The 13,042-nt window shown below is 37.4% G+C and overlaps 1 protein-coding gene across 16 annotated transcripts in view; it reads left to right on the forward strand.

The window, feature by feature from the left end:
• SYNE1 (spectrin repeat containing nuclear envelope protein 1) overlaps nt 1-13,042 on the forward strand; it is a 290,444-nt gene that overhangs the window by 274,391 nt on the left and 3,011 nt on the right. For all 16 annotated transcript variants that reach the window (XM_088052487.1, XM_088052496.1, XM_088052500.1 and 13 more), the window contains 8 exons: nt 894-1,036; nt 1,875-2,001; nt 3,154-3,365; nt 4,704-4,904; nt 5,239-5,367; nt 5,738-5,950; nt 6,949-7,038; nt 8,851-8,909. In XM_088052487.1, the coding sequence (XP_087908613.1) occupies nt 894-1,036; nt 1,875-2,001; nt 3,154-3,365; nt 4,704-4,904; nt 5,239-5,367; nt 5,738-5,950; nt 6,949-7,038; nt 8,851-8,909 (1,174 nt within the window). The remainder of the gene's footprint in view (nt 1-893; nt 1,037-1,874; nt 2,002-3,153; nt 3,366-4,703; nt 4,905-5,238; nt 5,368-5,737; nt 5,951-6,948; nt 7,039-8,850; nt 8,910-13,042) is intronic.

Below are 13,042 nucleotides of genomic sequence, written 5' to 3' on the forward strand. Positions count from 1 at the left end.
CCTCTAGGCCACAGCCAGCTTCCCATTAGAATTGTCTGTAGCCAGTTTATATCACAGAATTCATCTGACCCCTATAAGGAAAGTACAAGTTAGTCCTGCTTCAAAAACATTGATATTCGTTCCCAATAGCTTGAATGACTAATATCATCTTGCAGATATGTTAAGCATGGTCTTTGTCAAGTACGTAATTGGAAAAATGCTATAAATTTTGCTGCTTAGTGTGGTTGCCCAAAGCAGGCATGAACTACTTGCTGCAGGCCTCTGAGATGTCAGTCATCTCTGGATTTTGACAATATAACAATATCACTTAGCACTTCTATGCCATTTGTAGTCTCTAAAATTGTATACAAATAAGATCTTTTCATGGAGATGCAAATTCTACTGCTTTTTAGAGGGGAGAAATAATACAAAGGGAAATGAAGCTACTAAATTTTCGCGTGGATTTAGATCATACAAGTGGAGATTTGGGTTACAGCATTTTATTTGACAGTGTTTGTGAAAGGGAGCAAGGTGTTTCCCAAAATCAGTGAGTTTAGAGTGTGCTACTCAGAGAACTTTCTCTTTAAAAAAAGACAAGGCATTCAATATGGGGGAAAAGCCACTTCAGAATAATTTGCAAACCTACTTTAAACTTGGACTCTTCTATATTCTATGTATTCTTTTGGTAAGCTTGTTCACTGATATCATCTTTTGAAGGTTGCTAACACTCTCTAACGTAACTAGTTATCACTTAGCTTTGACATTGTACCACTCATACTACTGCCGCCACATTTCTCCTTCACCATCTAATCTAAATAGTATTCCTAATATCTATTCTGCCTGGGCAAGGAAAAAAAAAACAAAAACTTTGGAAAAGTTGGGGTGACAGTCCCTCTATTTTGGTTTTGATACAGGTGAACCAGGTGCCCTGGAAGCACATATCCGACAGCTGGACAAGGCCTTGGACACCAGTCGCTTCCAGATACAGCAAACAGAAAACATCATCCGTAGCAAGACACCTACAGGGCCAGAACTGGATTCCACTTACAGAGGATATGTGCGTGTGTCAAATGTGCACTCCAAGCTTAGCTTAGCTTAGCCATCGAAGGAGATGCAGCTGCTTCAGCAGAGCAATTTGCTGTAGCTGCTTCTCGGACTCTCTTGGGTGGTTACTACCCTTAACCCTTACGTGCTGTTGGTGTTTATGTTATAACTGTTTACAATAGCATAAGATTAGAGGAACATGACTAAGGAATTTAATCTCCTATTACATTTTTGCAGATGTCTAGAAGTACTTTCTCACACATGCTTTTATCCATCTAATGATGATATCCTTGTTTGAAATGCCTCTGCTTTTAAAAGCAGGTTTTATAACTTCAGGTGCAGTATTCATCTTGCTAACAAATCATAAGCATGCATCATATCAGCATGTATGGAATCCCTGATTAAAAAGCTTTCTCAGAGGGGTTTTCTGAAAGATAAATCTCTCTCTCTCTAAGCCATTCAAATAATTTTATTAAGGACAGAACTTCAAAATTAGCTGCTTTGATGCATAGTAATATTTCCATATTTATGTTAACTTTCTTTATCAGTCTTCTAGTGTCTTTTCCATAGTGTCTTAAAATTTGGAAAAGATGGCACCTAAGACATCGAGAACAATTTGGCATAATGGTACTAAGTTGTATAGAAATAACTTACCCTTTAGACCTTTATCATCTGAATATACTTTTCTTGTAGTACCAGCAAAGATTGTTAAAGTAATAGATCCTTTTCTTCACACTTATACTTACTTTAGGAAATTTCTGGAAGTTGCATTGTAATTTTCAGTGTCCATACAATTAGTCCTGTGCAGCGCACATTGAAAAGCATTTGTTAACATTTGTTTCTTAACACAGATGAAACTGCTAGGTGAATGCAGTGGAAGCATAGACTCAGTAAGAAGGCTTGGATATAAACTGAAGGAGGAAGAAGAAAAATTTTCAGGACTCATTAACATGAACAGTACTGAAACGCAAACAGCTGGTAAGTAACACGTAGCTCCTTTGAGGAACAGCAATTATGGAAAACAGCAAACATGCAAAGCTTTTCTGAACAAACACTTGGTATTATTTGCTGACATATTTATATCACTTTCTGTTATCATCTTCTGCTTAACATATTTTAATAGGAATAATTATGAATAGTAAGTATACCCTGTGTATGCCCTAAGAAGAGTTTAGGTATACAAGTCCATTTTAAGAACCCCCTCATATCATGAGGCATAACCCTAAGCCTCTCAGGAAGTCCCTGTGGATGCAATGGGTTTTTGTTGTAAGATTTCTCACTAAGAAGGTTGCTTATATTCTGTACAAAACACCTAGGTCAGCATTTGTTTCTTCCAATATTAGCTTTCACCTCTAAGATTATCTACCTAGAGTAAAGAAATTTATTTTCACCTGATAGAAGTATTCACCTTACTAATTTTAAACATCAGTTTTAGAATAAGAGGTATTTGATTGTGAGAACATGAATTTCCAGAGACTATAAAGGCATCATCTCCCTTCTTAGCTTGGCAAGATATGCTACCCATATAGTCTCCTTTGTTTTGTAGCGGGGTTTTATTTGTAAATTTTAAGTTGATGGAATGATACAACTTGTCCTTCTGCCTTAGCATTTCAAGATAACTAGCAAGAAGAAATAGCCCCTAATTTATTTCTTTTTAGTGCAGGTGTTTATCCAATGCATCAGCGGTAGCTAAGGCAAATGTAGTGAGGTGTGACCATTAAACTGTGATAGGCACAACTACATGAAATGAAAATAATAAATATGTGGTTAGTTAGATATATTAATATTTCTTTCCTGGTTTGCACTTGTCTAGTAATTTAAAGTGTCTTTCTTTGCCAACATGGCCTGTTTTAGAGACCTGCATGTATCAGCTTAATCCTGCTCATAGAAGTCTGACATTAGAAAGCAATAAAATTGCTTGTTCACTGGAATCATCCAGGTTCTTCATTCTTTCTCTCCATCATAATTTTCTTCAATCTAGCTTAGTTTTTGAAGTGGTTAGTGTTTGTGGCTCAGGCTTTTTATGGAGCATATTTTTGTCCTGAATAGTATTCAATTTATGCAATTGAGTGTGTATGTGTACCTTGTGGGTTTTTTGGCTTTTGTTGAACTTGGTTTTTGTAATTTCAGGTGTAATTGAAAGATGGGAATTAATCCAGGCTCAAGCTCTAAGCAAGGAGCTGAGGATGAAGCAGAACCTGCAGCAATGGCAGCAGTTCAACTCCGACCTTAATAGCATCTGGGCTTGGTTGGGGGAAACTGAAGAGGAACTGGAGAAGCTCCACCGCCTTGATCTCAGCACTGACATTCAAACTATTGAACTCAGAATTAAAAAACTAAAAGTGAGTTTTATTTCTCTTTTCCATGAGTTGCCATCTAAGACTGAGCACAACAGGTATGTTGAAGAGGTTGCCAATAATTGCAGCTGGTTTTCTCCACACAGCAGGCTGCTGCTGATAAAGTAACTGGGAAAGTGATTTTCTGAATCACTTTTTGGAAGGAAAATGTACTACTGGCTATCCAAATGAAGTTTTGGAATAGTAATTCTGTGGTAATCTCAGAATGTACAGATAACTCCTGATATCATTAATTACAAAGGGGTTGTAACCTACCCAGTGTCACCAGTGCAATAAAAATCTGTTGCCCCTTTGCAATGTTCCTTTTCTTCTTCTGTCATCTCAGGTGCATCAAGATCTGAAGGTTACTTTTTCATCTCTGTTGTGTATTTCACAGCTATAAAGATCTGCAAGTGTGGTGGTCCACAACTTCACATTCAGTTACTAGTATCTTACAAGAGTGGGCACAGAAACATGGGACCCAATGTCAAAATGCACTGTGCTTCATGCCAGGGATGAGGTGAACAGATAGTAAAGGCTGTTTCCGGCAGTGATCCTTGTGAAGCATGTCAATGCTAATCTTCACTGTAATCCAAATATAGCTGCCATAAGTACTGCAAAGGTTACTGTGACATCGTGCTTTTAATTAAATGCTGTAAAGTAGGTGGAAAATGGGGCATTTCTTAAGTATTCTGTTCTTATCTCACCATCTCTTTGAAAGACCATTAGTACCCTCCAAACCAAAAGAGGTAGGGTTTCTTTTGTGGCTTCCAGTGTAAACAAAAGAGTTTTCATGCAAGTTGTGCTTCTATAAATTTAAGTTCTTTATAGTCTTTGTATGTTTTTGTTTCTCTCAGTAAAAGCTTTTATTTTAAAATACTGATGACAGCAGTTTCCACTTGAAAATAAGTTGTTTTTCATGTTTATCAGCAAAACTGAGAAGTGAGGGCAAAAGTTTTATTGTGAGCTAAAATACAGTTGTATTACATCTTTAAATTTTGTTGGACCTACTTTGTCTTTAAAATATTTGAAACATGAGCCAGATCTTTAAAACTCAACTCTGAGTTCAGGCTTTTAAGACTGTATAAGTTTAATTGGCTTGCTCTTGTTTATGCTCACAGTAAAATGTTAGTAGATGTTAAAGAGTGGACATTTGCAGTCACAGAGTGAGCCCAGAAGTGTGTTATCCAGAGTGAAGGGACTGTTACAGCATGGTACCTTTCTGCAGCTGCTGATGACAAATCATTACAGTCTTGTGCCTTCTCTACTTTTTTCTTTTTTTTTTCCCTGAAAGTAACATTTTACCAATTTCCATTCTTTATTCCCCTTTGTCTTATCATCAAGGAGCTGCAGAAAGCAATTGATAACCGCAAAGCAATCATCTTATCCATCAATCTGTGCAGCTCAGAGTTCACTCAGTCTGACAGCGAGGAGAGCAAGAAGCTCCAGGAGCGCCTGTCTCAGATGAACGTGCGCTGGGAGCACGTGTGCAGCATGATCGAAGACTGGCGCAGCTCATTGCAGGATGCATTAGTACAGTGCCAGGTCTGTACTGTGCCTATTTCAAATTCATACTGAAAATATAAACCATTCAGTTACCTGGTGCGCTCACGATCCATCTGAAACTTGCTCGTGAAAGCCAAAGTACAGCTTTGGCATCTGTTTTTCTCAAGGATACACCTGTGCTACCTCAAACACCTATTTACAGCCCAATATTTACAAAATTTGTCATCTCTGGAATTGTATTTTAATATTCTATTGCATACTTCTTGGAAGGTATTTCATTTAGCTAGTAGAATGTATCAGAGGATAAATTATAAACCCAAATTTGACTGGAATATTTTGCTACCATCTTAAAAACATAATTCATCGTTTGCAGGATTTCCATGAACTGTGCCATGGTTTACTGCTTTGGTTGGAGAATATTGACAGAAGGAAAAATGAGATTGTGCCCATCAACCCAAACCTGGACTCAGAAATACTGCAGGATCATCACAGACTTCTGATGGTAGGACTATAATCACCCTTTTCTCTCCCAAAACACACCACCAGAAAAACATCTAATGAGATTTCTTTCTTGTGAGGGTTAGCACTATACATTGTGTGCTAACACAAAGCTGTGGGACCAGCATCAGTGACTGACTATACCTTAGCAGGGAACACCACTCACTTTCCTTAGTAGCACAACATGTGATTTTAAATCTCAGGCAACTACTAGGCTGCTATATATCTTCCTGTCAGATGAGAAATTTGTATTGCTTCTCTTCTTTTTCCATTTCTTTAATTTCAAATGTTGAGTTTTGTGAGTTCTACTCTTTAGCTTTTTTTTTTTTTATTGACTGCTATTAAAAAAAATTTGATGCTTGCCTTGGCAACAGCAAATCAGACGTGAACTGCTGGAGTCTCAGTTGAAGGTGGCATCTCTGCAAGATATGTCTTGCCAATTGCTAGTCAATGCTGAAGGCAAGGATTGTCTTGAAGCCAAAGAAAAGGTACATGTCATTGGAAACAGACTGAAGCTCCTCTTGAAAGAGGTTACACGTCATATTAAAGACCTAGAGAAAATTCTAGACATTTCAAGTAGTCAGCTGGTAAGTCACATATTTTTATTCTGTTCTGTTCACTGAGCACGTTTCCTGCTGTTTCAACTGCCTTTCTCTAATCGTTTAATCGTTGCTATTGGCTGCTCTGTTTCTGTGTTTTGCAGAGCTTATCAAGATGGAACATGTAATGAATATCATAAAGTGATCTTAAACTTCAGAATGCAAATATCTCTTCTGATACTGGGGGGGGGGGGAGTTTGACTCAGTATTTTTTTTCTATTTGATGTAGCAATAATTACTAAACTTCTGGGTATGTTTACCCTGCTATTACTGAATCAGTCAACTGGAAAAGTATACGAGATAATTATTCCAGTAGCAGTACTGAAAATTATAGTACGTCAGTTGTCACTGGAAAGGAAGTTAAAAAACAGTCTGTCAAAGAGAGAAAAAAAAAAAAAAACATAAAATAAATTTTGTAATAGAGTAAGGAGTCCCTTATTTGTGCCTCTTAGGGTTTAAGCTATAGTCCAAATCTTTTCAAGTTATTGTGTATCTCAGATGTTTAAGAGGAAGTTACACATACCTCTTTGCCAGCAGTGACAGAGTAAAGATTTCAAGGTTCTCCTTTTGTTCACTTTTTTAAAAGGACTTGGATTAGCAGAGTGCTTAAAGCACAAGAACTCAGCTCTTCCCTCCTTCTTGAGGATTTCTACCTGTTTAATTAAAATCATGGTAGTACCAAACTCTTCTTGTAATTCACAGCCAGTAAAGAACAACTGGTTTTTCCCCTGTATTGACTTTGGTGGAAGATGTGTCACCTAAACAAAGGAAGTTTTAACTGCTGTTTGCTTTTCTTTTCCTTTAGGGTTGACAGAGAAAACATGTAAAGCCTTAATCTTTTAAAATTTGGTAACAAAATTTAGCTGCTTTATTTTATTTGCCTTGGAAGTAACTCTGCTGGAATTTCACTCAGGGTAATTTTTGTAGTTTGCTTACCTGTACAGCTAGTTGCTGTATTTCTGAGCTCCGTTCCTTCTGAACTTTAGGAATTGTCCTCATGGTCTTCCGATGAATTAGACACATCAGGCTCAGTGAGTCCTGTATCTGGAAGAAGCACTCCAAGCAGACAGAGAACGGTAATTTCATGTAGTTTATTTTCTTCCACCTCTTGGGTGGGAGCTATAGGTATCTACAGCAGTTCTAGCCAGCTGGAAGTCACCTCTTCTCACTTGTTAGGAAAGGAAATAGCATAAACCAAAAGCAAAACACAGCTGCTTTCCCCAACCCTGCTGCATATCCCATCCTGCATGAAATCAGAAGTGGTAAATACTATCTGAAACCAGGGCTGTCAGTGTGGTTGGTTTACCATGGTATGGCATGTCGTGTCTCTTGTATTTTGCTCTAGTGATGGCAGCACCCCAAAGTCTGGTCTTGTCTGGTATAATCAGTCCTCCATTTTTGTTTGGCCTTCTCTTCAGAGCTGCTTCATCAAGAATCTCAATAAGTTTTTTTGTCATTTCTGACGCAGGTTGCAGATGGTCTTATTGAGACTTTGGATGAATGGCTAAGTAGAGCTGAAGGGCACAAAACATTATTCAAACCAGCTAGTTGTGCAGGACCTAATCAATGGCTATGGTGGCAACTCTGGAGTTGTCCATTTACATCGCTGGCACAAAATTCAAGAAATATAGCAATACATGCCTAGTACTTAACACTTCCATACTCTGAGCCCAAATTGGAACTGCAATTATTTTGTCTTTTTCTGCAATTCTATTTGTTGATTAATTTGCTTTTTTCCTTAGTTCTTAAGACAATCAGATTGGTTTTGTTTTGTTTTGTTTTTCCATTTGCACTTTTTTGTAAAGCCTCTGAGTTCTGTCTTGATAAATTTATGGCTCTTGAAATTGATTTACTTTTTTAATTTTTGTTTACATTCACTAGTTTCCTTTTAGATGCTAGTATGAGAATGTAAAGGAATACTGGCTTTTCCACAGAAAGAGTATAAACCTTAACATTTTATTTCAAAGATAATGCTTTTGTCTTTTAAATTTAAACCTAAATAATTTCTAATAACTTTGATATCACAGATGTAACTGAAGGTTGCCTGACCATTACAGGAAATGGAGAAGTATTTTACTATAAATCTTTGTCTAGAGAGCAAGTAGAATTATGATAGGTTTCATCTCAATATTTTAATAAGGATTTGTCTGTCTCTAATTTGTTACTGTTCATGTATGTGACTACTTACTTTTTTTTTTTCTCCATAATTCATAACTAAGTTGTATGATTTCTTGGATCTAGTTTTCAAGCTTCTGGGTTCTGCACCCACACAATTTTGAAGACTAAAGTAATGCTGTTTAGATTTTCAGTGCCAAATATGCTGATGCTAAATAAATAAATACTCATACAAAAGAATTACAATCAGAATTATAAACATCTAACTGCATTAAAAAATCCAGCAAATAGCTGTGATTGCGAGAATGCCCCTACAGTTATTTGGCCTTCAAAATCGTGGGGTGGAGAGGAAAAACTTGGCAAAGGAGGGTCTTGGACCTTTTTCCCTTGAGAATATTAATTTGTCTGCATGTGCATTTTTAAATCTATATATATTTCCATATCAACCTAATGAGATAACATCTATTTCATATTACAAATTATTTGAACTAAATTTCTAGAGACTTTTTTTAAAACCCAGAGCTACTGTTCATAAATATAATGTCTAGACTGTTATTTTTGAGTTTGCTATGTATGGTCCAATAATTTTCATACTCAGCTAAGTGCAAAGAAAAGCCAGTTTCCTTGGTTCATGGGTATTGGTCACTTCATTTGATTTTTTTTTTTTTTTATGTTTCCTTTGCTGCACTTTTAATTTAGTTTCATCAGTAGCTTGTCTTTATTTGCCTGGACTGAACATTCTTCTTTCTTTACCCCCTGTTCATTGCAAACAGCCACGGGGCAAATGTAGTCTCTCACAGCCTGGACCCTCTGTCAGCAGTCCACATAGCAGGTACCTTGTTCTCCTGGTTTCCGCACTCTGTTCTAGAACCAAGAGGATGATAGAAATTGGCTGTGATTCCTCTCAGTCCCACTGACTCCATCGGGTGGTCAGGACTTACACAAGTGGCAACTTCCCTTTTGTTAATCATTTGGCAAAAGGGACTTTCAATTGCTTCAAATTCTTGGTGTAGAGATACAGGCTAATCCTTGGACATCTGCAGCTTTTGCTTCTCCATGAAGTCCCGTGTAATCAACATTTATTTTTCATATGCCTGATCAGGGTGAGTGTGCATTTACACTCATGATGTTTAATGATAATTTTATTTTGGTGTGATTTAAGAGGAATGCTAGTAAGTTCATGGCAAACACTTTCTATCATCCTCTTTACATCTAGATATTAAATTAAGTCAGGTAATAGGCCAATATCATATTCTAGAATTCACAAAACCCACAGATCTGGATGAGACATACTAACACCCTTTTCTTAATTTATTTAGTTTCTTTTTTCTTCCTTTTTTTTTTTTTTCTTCCCCCCTGAAACGTTTTGTTCAGTTTGTGGGTTTTCAATACGTTAGACTCAAAACTAAAAATCAGAATTTGAGAGTACTGAGACTCGGGATCACTTTCTCTCCCCTCCTCAGACGACTGCAATATAACATGCTAACACTGCCATGGCTCCCTGTGCTCGCATCCCTGCATTGCTCCGGGAGCAGCACCTCCCCATCTCTGTCTGACCGGTAGAGAGCAGGCTTGCAGCTACAGCTTCTTGCTTTCCACGGTGTCTCCAGCAACCTGTCATCTCTGCAGCTAACAGTGCTTCTGCATTCTTGTTGTTGTCACTGTGATGTGTGTACCTTCGCTCTTTCACTGATTGGTTTACTGGCCTCTACAATTATGAAGTTTTAAAAAAAAAAGCAAATGAGCAAGCCAACATGTGTAAAGAGGACATCTTTTGCTATTTCAGTGTCCTGCACACTGCTCAAATAATCAGAAAGTTAAGGTACATTTAAGGTACATTTGTTTTACTAAATCTAAAGATAAATCTCATTTAACCTAAATCTCATTTATTCTCTCTGTATCAGAAATTAACTGATTTGTTTTTAAAATAGCTTTTCAAATAGTCCAGTATTTTTTGTTGGAAAGAAGAAAACACAAAATTAAGTAATTTTTTTTTAAGTAACTCCTGTTAGAGTCAAAGAAAGAAGCAAACACTAGATTTAATGCAGTGATTGAGCCACAAACAAGCAGACAAAAAAAATACCTTAAGAGAATTATGTTTCTTCATGAGTGAAATGAAGACTTTATTCTCATTATAAATGAAGTAAGAAGCAAAACTACTTACCATGTATATAATTACATAAACACTTCTTTTAAAAAGTTTGCTTTACATGTGTAGTTTGCTTTTACATGTGAGTAAAGTGGCATAGTTAAAAAACCATGTAACAAATGTAACAAGTATCTTTTATTGCTTCTACACACACTATGAAGCTGCCTATTTTTAAGGATTTTTTTCCTTTGAAAAAAAAGGAAACCACATAGGAAATAGGGCATATATGTAAACTCCATCTTTCTGTCTGATGGAGAAAGAGAGCTAATTATTCAGCTCCAGCCCGCTATGAAGCTTGGTGTTTTGTTTCTCGTAGGGAGGAAGAAAAGGGAGGAGAGGGGCTTCACTCTGCAGCCACTAACATTGAAGAGGAGGGGAGGATGTCTTTGACAGATCAGCATGCTTTTGCACTAGCACCATTGCACTGAAGGAACACACTGTGTGCGCTTTTTCACTCTCCTGTGTAGTCAAACCACTTCTGCCAGCCTTCTGAGGTTTCTGGTTGTAGGGGTGAGCCCTGGCTCTAAGAGCAGCTAGCAGTGCTTTGTAGCTTTGAGATCAACCCCTGTTCTAGCAGAGCCATTGCCGCGGCACCTTTCAGATCAAGGTTTTCCAGCACTGTTTATTAACACATCTTGTAGCAGCACAACACAATGTTCAATTTGTCATTCAGACAAGCATGGAATACGAATGAGTCACTGCTGAATAGGAAACTTAATCAAATGCGCAAGCCAGACAGGTTGTGGTTGATGTATAATGTGGATTTAACTGATAATGCGGTACAAGCTGTCACTGTGTTCTTTAATATTTTGACATGCCTCTGATCAGAGTACTTTGTGTTTGATCTTGCACTGGATCAGCAAACCCTGTTGGAGTTTAATATAAAGGAGAAATAAAAAAGGTTTATCACACAAGAAATTGTGAAGGAAAGTTCATCTAAAAAATTCATACACATGCTTTGTGTATGAAACGTGTCATATCACTTTGCCTTCTCCATGATCACCACAAAAAGACAGGCATATATAGTGTGATGCTAAGCAAGGTGCAGGGTTAAACTGAACGTTACATTGTGGATTTAACTGGAGTCTCATCCAAGCCATACTAGTAATCATGTGCTAGGTGGGAAAGCAAATCCAAGAAGCAGTTCCTCTTTCTTCATCAGTTTAACAGAGCTGTTATAGGTGCACACCTGGATCTTTGCCTGTGAATTTTTTTGAAGTGATTAAAATGTTAAAAGAATAAAATAGTGGTTCAATTTGCTCAGGGGTGTTTACATTGTCTCTCTTGACCAGCTCTATTCAAGTCTTGGTGCCATAGTGCCAACCTCCATTTCCTGCTCTCTCCAAGCCTCCCCAAATGACTAGTGGATCTTTAAAGGTCACTTGCTGTTCCTGGAGCAGACCAAACCACATCACTCTTTGTGCCTTTGCCCACAAAAGGATATTCATGGCTACACAGTGGCTCAAACACAAGGTTTGGGTTTGGCTTGCCATGATTCTTTTCCCAGTTATTTCCCTCACTCTCGCTTAGTGCTTGATACTTAAATATCATATACAACTGCTGCTTCTTAAACTTTTTCAATTCACCCACTTTTTTTCTGTGCAAGAAGCCAATCATGTCTGGTATTTGCAAAGACCTTCAGCATCTGTCATCGTACAGGTGAAATTTACTATTCTTATATTTTGTGCAGTAGTCTTTTAATAAAGATATTAAGGCCCATTCTTGATTAACTGCAGTACATAACATCCTACTAGGCCAGCAGTGCCTCTTTCAATGTAAGCCTGTTTTCTGCATTCCATTAGTCACTTAGCATTAAATTCACTTTATTTATTTCTATCAGCTTCACTTGAATGATAAATTCCTTTTTGAAAGCTTTCAGATGCTTGCTTCAATACAGATTGGTTACATCAACCATATCTTCCTTGGGAAAAAAATAGCAATCATCTTTACAAAAAGATTCCCCTCTGAGCTGAAATTAAAGTTCACTTTGACCATCCTATCTATAGCCTGGTAAATTAGCTTCTCCTCTCCTGAAATGCTTAGAGTTCCAGTATCACTGACATTGCAAACTCTCAAAGTAAGGGTAACTATTTCTTGCACTTGGATTAATATATAAAATTTCTTGACATGAGGAAGCTTACTGTTGACCAGGACTGCAGCTGTGCTTCCCTCTTTCATCTACTAAGTAGGAGTTGTGTACTGGAGTGGGTAGCAGATGTTCCCACCTCTTTCCCTCCTCACAGTGTGACAAATGGTGGAGCAGTCAGAAGAGACGGCTAAAGAAGCAAGGTCAAGAACAGAAATTACATTTTTCTGCAAAGTGGCACACAGTACTTCAGCTTTCCCTTCTCCTGCCAGACTAAATAGGTGTTCTGTCCTTAAAAATAGCGAGCTTTTTTTTAATTAACAATGTATATTTTTAACCATCTCTCCTTACCAGATCTATTAAGCACTCTAAGGTGACCCATTCCACTTTTCAGCCAATGATGTAGATTGCAGAGGTGTACCTGCCATAAATACAGGCAGTACACCACTCAAACTCTTTATAACTCTCCCTCTGAAGATGTTTTTGTAACATTTCATTATTTGCCTGTTTAATTGTTGCCATGCAGTATTATTCTTCAATACCTACTTCATTGCAGAAAAAAAAAACTTGCTTTGAATTGTTTTAATTTTTGAAAGTTTATGTTCCTTTTGAGATCAGCAATGCAAGCTTGCATTACAATTTCTTTTTGTAAAACAGAAAGCAATAAGATGCTGGTTTGTGCTACTAAAGGCATAGGAAAAAGAAAAGAAAAACCAGGGATTAACTTCTG

This window comes from Pseudopodoces humilis, chromosome 3, assembly GCF_049639895.1.
Source record: "Pseudopodoces humilis isolate 2021_Gansu_Grassland_sample_001 chromosome 3, ASM4963989v1, whole genome shotgun sequence".
Classification (NCBI taxonomy): Eukaryota; Metazoa; Chordata; class Aves; order Passeriformes; family Paridae; genus Pseudopodoces; species Pseudopodoces humilis.